This window comes from Hyperoodon ampullatus (assembly GCF_949752795.1).
Source record: "Hyperoodon ampullatus genome assembly, chromosome: 14".
In the NCBI taxonomy this organism is placed as follows: Eukaryota; Metazoa; Chordata; class Mammalia; order Artiodactyla; family Ziphiidae; genus Hyperoodon; species Hyperoodon ampullatus.
Window position 1 is genome coordinate 33,785,847 of NC_136927.1, and position 12,213 is coordinate 33,798,059.

The following is a 12,213-nucleotide window of genomic DNA, read 5'->3' on the forward strand; positions in this document are numbered from 1 at the left end:
CACTCATACACTCCACCATGAGAAACTCACATCTTAGGGGAAAAACTCTAAATAAATATGCCCCAAAGGTCAAGGCAGGTGTTGACAGTGGTAGACATTTTCCTACTGGGAAAACAAGCTTGAGAGCCTCATATTTTCAGGCAGCGATGGTGGAAAGCAGGCAGACACAACCGAATTCTCTACTGGGAGACATACCCACGTGCTGGGCTGGGTATACCCATGCCCATGGCCTGACATACCCATGCCCCCAGGCCTGAGCGTGAGATGGTGGATGAGAACCTCTCAAAGCAGGAAAGATTTCAACCCCAAATTCAGAATGACAGCACCCAAGAGTGTCGGCTCTTTCTGTGAAATCTCACAGCCAACCTTCCCCATCAGGTGGATTCTTAAACACAGATTCTTGACAGGAAGGGTTTCACATGAGCAACAAGTAATGACCTGGTTAATCAAGTACACATGACAGCCGACGACATGCTGAGTGCCAGCAGACAGGTGATGCTAAAGAGGAAGGAACACAGCCTTGACGATAAAAACTGGGATTTTTCAGGAGACACACACTTGCTTTCAAACCCCTCCTGCACCACATTGGATTCAGTTAAACATAGTATGGCTTCCAAAAATGCCGGCTGCTTCTTTCCTTCTCAGCAACAGCACCAGCGGTTTGTTCCACTCAGGTCTTGGTTACCACGTGTCAGGGACCTCAAAGAGCTTGGCTGAGCTGTCCGAGATGCTTCCTGGTGGGAGAGGACAAAACAAGGTGAACAAGGAGAGGACCACCCCGGGGGGAGAACAAAAAGACCAGCTGCAAAGACAGCTTCAACCAGGGCCAGGGCCGGGTGGTGGCACGGCCACAAGTGGAAAGAGTCCACGGGTGGGCCTTGCCTATGGAGAGCAGTGCCCGGCAAACAGAGGCCACACTGCAGAAACATCATGGCAGGGCCAAGGAAGTGCCTCCCTGCTTGGGTGCCTCTCTTGATTTTACAGGAGTGACAGTATCTCTCAGTGAGAACACATTCTGTATTCTTTGCTAGCCAGCATGCTGGGCACTTAGTTCATTTATCTTCATAAAAGCCCAGTTCAGGGGTATCAATATCCCCATTTTACAGACACAAGACATCTAGCAAGTGGCTGAGATGGGGTCTGGATTCTTCCGCAGCACCAAGGTGGCTGGGCTCCTCTGTGCCGTGGTGACCGGTGCCCAGATGAGAAATCTCAAGGGCTGGCAGCTAGACAGTGGCAGGAAGCTGACCAGTGGGAGTTCAAAGATCCCAAAAGGGGCAAAAGCAGCTTGTAGCTTTTTCCAATTTCGGCAACACTGGCTACAGTCTTCTTGGACTGAAGGGTCTCTTCCGTTACAAACAGTTTCACCCCGAAGTTAGAAGCCCGTCTCCATTCAGCTACTTTCTGCAACAGCAGCAGCAGCACTGGGTCAGGGCCTGGACCACAAACGTCCAGATCCGAGTGAATGGGAATTAAGTTAGGAAACAGCGTGTTCACAATGGAAAATGCACGACCGGGCATTCCGGTACCCGTGGTATCATGCATTATTTAAGCCCTAGAGCAGGGCTGGCAGGGAAACGGGCAAAGCCAGCCCCAGCTGCTAACACTCCAAGGGTTCAAAAGGGGAGAGGTCTGTGATGATGCCTGAAGTAGAGAGTAACTTCTAAAAACAGAGGGGCACTCGCTCAGCTGGCAGTGGCTACTGCCAGTGACAGGAATGCCTGAAGGTAACTAGGTCCAAACACATGAAATAACACAGGGAATTCCACTAGAGTGAGAATTCCCACTTCTGCTCATTTATTGAGATAAAGTCCAGACAGACAGGATAAGAAGAGCAGGCGAGGGGTCATTTGAAGTCTTCTGCCCCAAGTCTCGTGGCTGTGTTGCACATGCATCTATCTCTTGGGACTGCTCCTGAGAAGTGAAGATGGGCAGGAGATGGTCCATGTGACAAAGACTCCCATGGTCCAGTTAGAAAAGGAATAAAGGTTATTGAAAAATGAAACAAAACACAAACACAAACACTCCCCTCCCCAGAGCAACTAAATACTACAGACGGCCCATGATAAGACTGAACCAGCCTGACCCCTCCTCCACCACACAGTCACACACCACCTAATTGTAGGGAGGAAAATAAACATCAATAAGGGCATTTTCACAATTCACATATCAAAGAAATATTACAGCAGCCCATCTGCCATTCTAAAGGTAAAATCCACAACGCCAAATGTGGGGAGCTGAAATAAATTAAAACTAGCTGAGAGGAAAAAAGATAAATGGCTAAAAGCAACTGCGTTGTCATATTTATCATCGCACCCGCGGTTAGCTGGATGGGAGTGTGTGTAAGTCTGGTGGTACGCCATCAAACACACAGGAGCGACTCTGTGAAGAGCTAGTGAGAAATAACAGAATAAGCAAAAGCTGTGAAGTGAGGCAAGTCTGGCCTGACCGTCTCACTAGCTGTAAGACTCCAAGCAACTCTCACTGCCTCATCTATAAGATGGACTCGATGCTACTTTATGCCACCCAGGACTTCTGAGATTCAGCCAGGTTCCTGGCACAGAGCAAGTTTTTAATGCACATTAGGCTCCTTCCCTTAGGGATAAAGTGGCCCAACACTGAACGTGGTGGCTGCCCAGGAAGCCAACAGCCTGCAGTCAGAGAGCTGCCTAAAATGCGCAGCTGCTGAGCAAGAATGATGTGTACAGGGGAAACAGAACTTTACGAACCATCTAAAGGAGACCCAGACCAGAGGGGAGCTGGAGGTCACTGCTGGTGTTTGTTCTAGCACCTTCCAGAAAGAGAGAGCTGTAGACCGTCGAAGGGTCCGACTCAAAGCTAACGGATAAAGAGCTACGGTCGGTTTTCTGGGGAACTCACCTTCACAGCCCTGCTTAGTTACTAGAGTGCAAAGAATTATTCAGGAACAATTTTTCTTTTTAAACAGATACTTCAGGACATCTGCCTCCTGCTATGATGGACCATACCTTGCATCACATACAAAGATTAACTCTAAATGGATTGTATGTCTAAATGTAAAACCTAAAACTGGAAACCTTCTAGAAGAAAACACAAGAGAAGATCTCTGCAATCGAGTAAGGCAAAGATTTCTTAGATATGACAACAAAGGCATAATCCAAGGGAAAAAATTGATTAATTGGATTTCGTTAAAATTTAAAACTTCTACTATTGAAAGATACTGTTAAGAGAATGAAAAGAAAAGCAGAGTCTGGAAGAATTTGTAAAACACCCAAAAGGACTTGTATCCTGAATACGTAAGAATACGTAAGAACTCTTAAAATTGAATAAGGAGAAAACAAACAACCCAATGAAAAAATGAGCAAAAGATTTGAACAAACATTTCATTAAAGAGATTTAAATGGACAAATAATCAAATAAAAAGATACTTAACATCATTAGTCATTAGAGAAATTCAAACCAAAGCCATAATGAGATACCAGTACACACCACTAGAATGGCAAAAAGGACAATACCAACACTGGTGACGGTACAGAGCCACTGAGCCCTCAGGCCCGGCTGGTGGGAATGCAAACTGCTGCAGCCACTTTGGAAAACAGTGTGCCAGGTTCTTATAAAAGTAAACATACACTGACCATACGATCCAGTAATTCCAGCCTTAGGTATTTTCCCAAAGAAATGAACACTTAGTTTGCACAAAAACTTATACACAAATGTTTATATCTGCTAGATTCTTAGTTGCTAACAACCTAAATGTCAACAGGCAAAATGGATAAATAAACAGTGATATGTCCATAAAATGGACTGCTACTCAGCAGAAAGAAGGAATGAGCTAGTGACATGGGCAAGAACACAGACAAACGTCAAATGCGTTAAGCTAAGTGCAAGACTCAGGGGGTTACTTATTGAATGATTCCATTTAAATGACCTTCTGAAAAAGGCAAAATTACAGTGCTAGAAAGCAGATCAGTGGCTGCCAGGATCTATGGATGGGAAGGGGCTGATTGCAAAGGGGCACGAGGGAATCTTCTGGAATAACTGTTCTATTTCTTGAACACAGTGATCGATGGTTATATGACTGTACACATTTGTCAAAATTCATCAACTTGTACACTTAAAAGTAATGACATATTGTATGTAAATTGTATCTTAGTAAAGCTGACCCTGCAAAAGGTATGAGGAATGTTGTTTTAAACAAATCCAACAAATTTTAATATGAAATATTATGTTGATAATTAAAATTATTTGACCAAGAGTTTTTTTTTTTAATGGGGGGAAAACAAGATACTAAATGACATATAGAGTATGATGCCAACTATGTATAAAAATGATAGGCAGAGTAAAATACTTGTTAACAGAGTATCAAGTAACTGTAGGGTTTAATGTTCTAGCTTCCTTCCTTTTACTGATTTTCATAGTGAGCACATTATTTTTATTAACAGAAACAACAAAAGAAACTAAAAGATACTTGTTTCTGCTGATTTACCTTTCACCCAACTAGAGTTGAAAGGGAGAAACTCTGAGAGCTAAGACAGCTCTTCCCTCACGTGAATCTGAAAAACTACACAGCACACTGGAAATCTGCCGTCATATCGTTTCCCACAGAGTGGAATTCTGTATAGGGCAAGATCCTTTGGGGTGCCATACAGGAGTTTTTAAGTAGGAAATGCTCCAAAGGGCCTGGTCGTGGGGTGGTATCCACACCAGGAAAGCAGGGCTCCCCTGGATGGTGTGTGGGGAGCCCCCGAGGTCTGCCTGGAGGAAGAGGGAGTCGCAGGGAGTGTGCCGCCCCACAGGGCAGTGCACTCCTCAGTTAGGCTGAAATCTGCATTTTAATTGAGGAATTAAAAAGTTCTTTGGGAGGTCGCTGGACATCCCTAGCCTGGCCACTCAGGTGACTGATAGCACCAACTGCAGATCGTATTCCTGACTTCAGGAGACCTCCAACAGCATAAGGAGACCGCTGTTCTAGGTAGACTCCCTACTTTTATACGGTAACCCTAGGGATTTAAGCTGGAAAGGTTCAGCAGATTAGTCAAGACTACAATAAAACCTGCGGCTCTTGGCAACCATGTAAAGCTCTAATGTATTGGGTTTTTCTTTTTGCCACAGTTTTTTACTGTGGCACATGGGCTCAGTAGTTGTGGCTTGCAGGCTGTAGAGCGCGGGCTCAGCAGTTGTGGCACACGGGCTTAGTTACTCCACAGCATGTGGGATCTTCCCAGACCAGGGCTCGAACGTGTGTCCCCTGCATTGGCAGGTGGATTCTTAACCACTGTGCCACCAGGAAAGCCCTGTGTTGGATTTTAAATGTAAAGTGGAAAGGAAACTTGGAACAACTCTATCACGTGACAAAAAGTCACCAGGAACAGTCCACAGCTCGGCCCTGTTCTGTGAACACTGTCTAACAGGTGCTGCCGGAACCTCTGGCTAGTGGACAGTCCATCTTTATTTTGAGACTGGCCAGTCCGGTCAGCATCAGGCCACTGGAACACAATTCACTTACTCAGCAAGAGCAAGTGCGCTGTGGACACCCATCCATTGCTGTCTGCGGAACATTTCTTAGACAGTTTACTCCAGCATAAATGGCACACAGAGCTGTTTCCTTTATGTACCAATGAAGAATATACCTTGAATGCCCCAGTGGAAAGCAGACAGCATTACCAATCTACACTAACTACAATAAATATAAAGGGAGGGGATTTATATTATACATTTGCTTCATGAAAATAGGATAGAAACAACTACAGTTACGAGAAATATTTACTAAGTACATAACAGGTACATAAAGCTCCAAAAGAGAATAATGTCTCGGACTTTTACTGCATGATTTCATCACAAGAAAATCCAGGTTGGTAGTTGTTTCTGATCTAGAACAGATGCCAGAAATATTCACCTTTGCAAAGAATCCTTTGTTTCCTCTAAAGTTTGGATAAACTTCACATTTTGCAGAGTGGTACAAGGCCTTTGCTCTGGATCAGACAGCCCTCCCTGCCACCCCCAATAACAGCTGTATTTGACTTTGCATATTTGTGATTCTGTGAGCCTTGGTTTCCTCTCTATAAATTAGATATAATGATATCTACACCTTACTTGGTTTTTATAATGACTAGGCCATAAAGGACGTTCCTAGCACAATGTCCGGTATATAATATCAACTCAATAAATGGTCATTTCTTCTATAACTTAAGTCACTTTGTTATATGGGAAGGTGTCCAGTACTTAACTCTTAGTGTATCTTTGATATTAAATTGTGTAACTAAGAAAAATGACACTGTTTTGTGTGGGATTTATCGAGCATCAGTGTCCCGGGATTGCTATGGTACATGATATTCTATGGCCGTACTTCTTGCTACTTTCCCCTCGGAAAACAGAACATTTCCTACAGGTGGAATGCTGTCTTTTATGTTTCTCATGCCTTCACTAGCAGTGCACTGGGCACCCAACGTACCCTAGTGATCATCTGAGCACCTGTCAAGATAATGTCCCCAGTAGGAACGCTCAGGCTAGATGCCTTAGAACCCATCTGTGCAGGACAGACGGAGCCACACTGTACCAGACACTCTAATCCAGTTCCGGCCGAGATCAATCCAGGCCCTCTCTGCTCCTGGGACACTCTGAACCTTTGGGAGGTTCATACAGACCCTTTAGAGTCTGAACTTTGTACTGTCACTCATTTTAGGACCTCCTTAAAGTAAATGAGCAATCAAAATCAGATGACTTACCAAGTCCAGCACCCGATATCTCGACCTACATCCTGCTGATACTATTAGGACTACGTGCTTAAAACAAACCAAGAGGATCCAGGAAACTTCCAGCCTTGCGTCAGAAGGTCTTAGTGAATGGTGCTCCAGAAGAAAATTCAATGATCTCAAGTGCTCTGATTCATTTAAAAGTTGTCAAGATGCTTCTCTTTCTTTTTTAGCTGGACTGACAAAGAAGTACAAAAATCTTTTTTTTTTTTTTTTTTTTTTAGCTCAAATCTTGTGGCAGTGACAGCTTTACTGTCAATGGGAGGGGAAAAAAAACTATTTTAATGATGGTATTATAAATTCAAAATCCCAAATAACTCATAGAAAGTTTTCACTTAAAACGATGAAAGTTATAAAAGGAGCTAATCTACTGATGCAATCTATTATTAGGTATTTTAATACCTTTGAGATTGTGCTGAGATAGAAGGGAAAAAACCTAAAATCCTGTCCCTGAGAAGTAATAGATAAGTGAAAAAATTAAAGAGAATGATATGGAGGAAAGCTATACAAGAGGGGAAAAGTGCCCCACCACCCAACATGCTTGGGGTGAGCTGTGAAAGTCATGCTAACATTTAATATTTAAGATTTGTGAAGCAGGTACAATGTGGCAGTGGTAACAAGTTATCAAAGATGAAGACTAAGTATGTTACAGATTAAAAAAACTTCTCTAATACTTAAATGAGGGAAAGGAAGGGAGACTCACAGATTCAAGAGACAGCTAAAATACAAGCCCCAGACTTCAAACAAGAGTTTAAGTTTTCAGTTAAAGTTAAGCTTTAGCATAATGTATAAAAGGCATCTGTGACATTTTTGCTGCTTCTTTGATTTCATTCATATCAATGAGATTCAGAAAACGCCCTGCAGGCAGATCGAGCCACATGTAAAAAGAGGAATTAACTGAAACACAATGGATTCTTGGCTTGGGTGTGAATCAAGTTCCAGGCTTCCACTCCCATCCTTTGATTTGACTGTTGGTTCCACTAACAGGGGTGACTATCAGGAAGCGAGATACAGGAGAGGAGTAATTTTGGCTTGCAGGCATCCCCCTCGTCACATAACTGTGCTTAAAGGTACCCACTTTATTGCAGGCCTGACTTAAGGGCTCTGTGATCTTGGGCAAGTCACATAACCTTCAGGCCTCTGCTGTTTCCTCACTCCTTTTCTTTTCTTTTCTTTCTTTCATTAATTTTTTTTAATCGAAGTATAGTTGATTCACAGTGTTGTGTTAATTTCTGGTGTGCAGCAAAGTGATTCATTTATATATATATTCTTTTTCATATTCTTTTCCATTATGGTTTATTATAAGATATTGAATATAGTTCCCTGTGATATACAATATGACCTTGTTTACCTATTTTACATATAGTAGTTTGGATTTGATAATCCAAACTCCTAATTTATCCCTCCTCCACCCCCTTTCCCCTTTGGTAACCATAAATTTTTTTTCTATGTCTGTGAGTCTGTTTCTGTTTTGCAAATAAGTTCATTTGTATCATATTTTAGATTCCACATGTAAGTGATATCACATGGTATTTGTCTTTCTCTTTCTGACTTACTTCACTTCGTATGATAATCTCTAGGTCCATCCATGTTGCTGCAAATGGCATTATTTCATTCTTTTTTTATGACTTAGTAGTATTCCATTGTATACATGTACCACATCTTCTTTCCATTCATCTGTTGATGGACATTAAGGTTGTTTCCATGTCTTGGCTATTGTAAACAATGCTGCTATGAACACTGGGGTGCATATATCTTTTCGAATTAGAGTTTTCTCCGGATATATGCCCAGGAGAGGGATTGCTGGATCATATGGCAACTCTATTTTTAGTTTTTTAAGGAACCTCCATATGGTTTTACATAGTGGCTGTACCAATTTACATTCCCACCAACAGTGTAGGAGGGTTCCCTTTTCTCCACACCCTCTCCAGCATTTGTTATTTGTAGATTTTTAATGATGGCCATTCTGACCAGTGTGAGGTGATACCTCATTGTAGTTTTGATTTGCATTTCTCTAATTATTAGTGATATTGAGCATCTTTTCATGTGCCTGTTGGCCATCTGCATGTCTCCTTTGGAGAAACGTCTACTTAGGACTTCTGCCCATTTGTTGATTATATTGTTTTTTGTTGTTGTTGTTGAGTTGCATGAGTTGTTTGTATATTTGGGAAATTAAGCCCTTGTTGGACGCATCATTTGCAAATATTTTCTCCCATTCTGGAGGTTGTCTTTTCACTTTCTTTATAGTTTCCTTTGCTGTACAAAAGCTTGTAAGTTTGATTAGATCCCATTTGTTTATTTTTCCTTTTATTTCTACTGCCTTGGGAGACTGACCTAAGAAAACATTGCTACGATTTATGTCAGAGAATGTTTTGCCTATGTTCTCTTCTAGGAATTTTATGGTGTCATGTCTTATATTTAAGTCTTTAAGCTATTTTGAATTTATTTTTGTGTATGACATGAGGGAGTCTTCTAACTTCACTGATTTACATGCAGCTGTCCAGCTTTCTCAACACCACCTGCAGAAGACACTGTCTTTTCTCAGGCGTCAGTTTTCTTAATTGTAAAATAGACCATCATGCCTACTTCAGAGATTTAAATGAAAGCATTTCCATCAAGCACAAAGTGCAGGGGAAGGGGGGGTGGATGAATTGGGAGATTGGGATTGACATATATACACTACTATGTATAAAATACATAACTAATGAGAACCTACTGTATAGTACAGGGAACTCTACTCAGTGCTCTGTGGTGACCTAAATGGGAAGGAAATCTAAAAAAGAGGGGATATATGTATACGTGTAACTGAATCACTTTGCTGTACAGCGGAAACTAACACAACATGGTAAAGCAACTATACTCTAATAAAAATTAAATTAAAAAAATAAAGATAGGACCTGAACATGCCACATCTAAGGAACTCAGGATGGTGGAGTGGCTGCCTTCACATGTGATGTTGGCTCCTATGTCAGAGAAGAGGGGAAGGCTCTAAGAGTCCATGTTTTTAGGGGAGAGAGCAGAAGCAAGAAGAACCACAATCCTGCAGCCTGTGGAAAGAAAACCACATTCACAGAAAGACAGACAAAATGAAAAGGCAGAGGACTATGTACCAGATGAAGGAACAAGATAAAACCCCAGAAAAACAACTAAATGAAGTAGAGATAGGCAACCTTCCAGAAAAAGAATTCAGAATAATGATAGTGAAGATGATCCAGGACCTCAGAAAAAGAATGGAGGCAAAGATGGAGAGGATGTAAGAAATGTTTAACAAAGACCTAGAAGAATTAAAGAACAACAAACAGAGATGAACGATACAATAACTGAAATGAAAAATACACTAGAAGGAATCAACAGCAGAATAATAGGCAGAAGAACGGATAAGTGACCTGGAAGACAGAATGGTGGAATTCAATGCCATGGAACACAGTAAAGAAAAAAGGATGAAAAGAAATGAAGACAGCCTAAGAGACCTCTGGGACAACATTAAACACACCAACATTCGCATTATAGGGGTCTCAGAAAGAGAAGAGAGAGAGAAAGGACTCGAAAAAAATATTTGAAGAGATTATAGTGGAAAACTTCCCTAACATGGGAAAGGAAAGAGCCGCCCAAGTCCAGGAAGCACAGAGAGTCCCAGGCAGGATAAACCTAAGGAGAAACATGCCGAGACACACAGTAATCAAACTGACAAAAATTAAAGACAAAGAAAAATTATTAAAAGCAACAAGGAAAAAACGACAAATAACATGCAAGGGAACTCCCATAAGGTTAACAGCTGATTTCTCAGAAGAAACTCTACAAGCCAGAAGGGAGTGGCATGATATATTTAAAGTGATGAAAGGGAAGAACCAACAACCAAGATTACTTTACCTGGCAAGGATCTCATTCAGATTCAACGGAGAAATCAACTGCTTTACAGACAAGCGAAAGCTAAGAGAATTCAGCACCACCAAACCAGCTTTACAACAAATGCTAAAGGAACTTCTCTAAGTGAGAAACACAAGAGAAGAAAAGGACCTACAAAAACAAACCCAAAACAATTAAGAAAATGGTAATAGGAACATACATATCGATAATTACCTTAAATGGGAATGGATTAAATGCTCCAACGAAAAGACACAGGCTCACTGAATGGATACAAAAACAAGACTCATATATATGTTGTCTACAAGAGACCCACTTCAGACCTAGGGACACATACAGACTGAAAGTGAGGGAATAGAAAATGATATTCCATGCAAATGGAAAACAAAAGAAAGCTGGAGTAGCAATACTCACATCAGATAAAACAGACTTTAAAATAAAGAATGTTATAAGAGACAAGGAAGGACACTACATAATGATCAAGGGATCAATCCAAGAAGAATTATAAATGTATATGCACCCAACATAGGAGCACCTCAATACATAAGACAACTGCTAACAGCTATAAAAGAGGAAATCGACAGCAACACAGTAATAGTGGGGGACTTTAACACCTCACTTATACCAATGGATAGACCATCCACATAGAAAATTAATAAGGAAACACAAGCTTTAAATGACACAACAGACAAGATAGATATAATTGATATTTATAGGACATGCCATCCGAAAACAGCGATTACACTTTCTTCTCAAGTGCACACGGAACATTCTCCAGGATAGATGTTATCTTGGGTCACAAATCAAGCCTTCGTAAATTTAAGAAAACTGAAATCACATCAAGCATCTTTTCCGACCAAAACGCTATGAGATTAGAAATAAATTACAGGGAAAAAAAACGTAAAAAACATAAACACATGGAAGCTAAACAATACATTACTAAATAACGAAGATGTCACTGAAGAAATCAAAGAGGAAATCAAAAAATACCTAGAGACAAATGGCAATGAAAACATGATGATCCAAAACCTATGGAATGCAGCAAAAGCAGTTTTAAGAGGGAAGTTTACAGCAATACAATCCTACCTCAAGAAACAAGAAAAATCTGAAATAAACAATCTAACCTTACACCTAAAGGAACTAGAGAAAGAAGAACAAACAAAACCCAAAGTTAGGAGAAGGAAAGAAATCGTAAAGATCAGAGCAGAAATAAATGAAACAGAAACAAAGAAAACAATTGCAGAGATCGAAACTAAAACCTGGTTCTTTGAGAAGATAAACAAAATTGATAAACCTTTAGCCAGACTCATCAAGAAAAAGAGATAGAGGACTCAAATCAATAAAATTAGAAATGAAAAAGGGGAAGTTACAACAGACACCACAGAAATACAAAGCATTGTAAGAGACTACTACAAGCAGCCCTATGTTAACAAAATGGACAACCTGGAAGAAATGGACAAATTCTTAGGAAGGTATAACCTTCCAAGAGTGAACAAGGAAGAAATAGAAAATATGAACAGACCAATCACAAGTAATGAAATTGAAACTGTGATTAAAAATCTTCCAACAGGGGCTTCCCTGGTGGCGCAGTGGTTGAGAGCCCGCCTGCCGATGCAGG

At 41.0% G+C, this 12,213-nt stretch overlaps 1 protein-coding gene across 2 annotated transcripts in view; it reads right to left on the bottom strand.

Annotated features, from left to right (window-relative positions):
• Positions 1–600: 600 nt before the first annotated feature.
• The window catches only part of PARN (poly(A)-specific ribonuclease), a 160,248-nt gene continuing 148,635 nt past the window's right edge, over positions 601–12,213 (bottom strand). For both annotated transcript variants that reach the window (XM_079720022.1, XM_079720021.1), the window contains one exon: positions 601–734. In XM_079720022.1, coding sequence (XP_079576148.1) covers positions 682–734 — 53 coding nt within the window. In that variant the 3' untranslated portion in view covers positions 601–681. The remainder of the gene's footprint in view (positions 735–12,213) is intronic.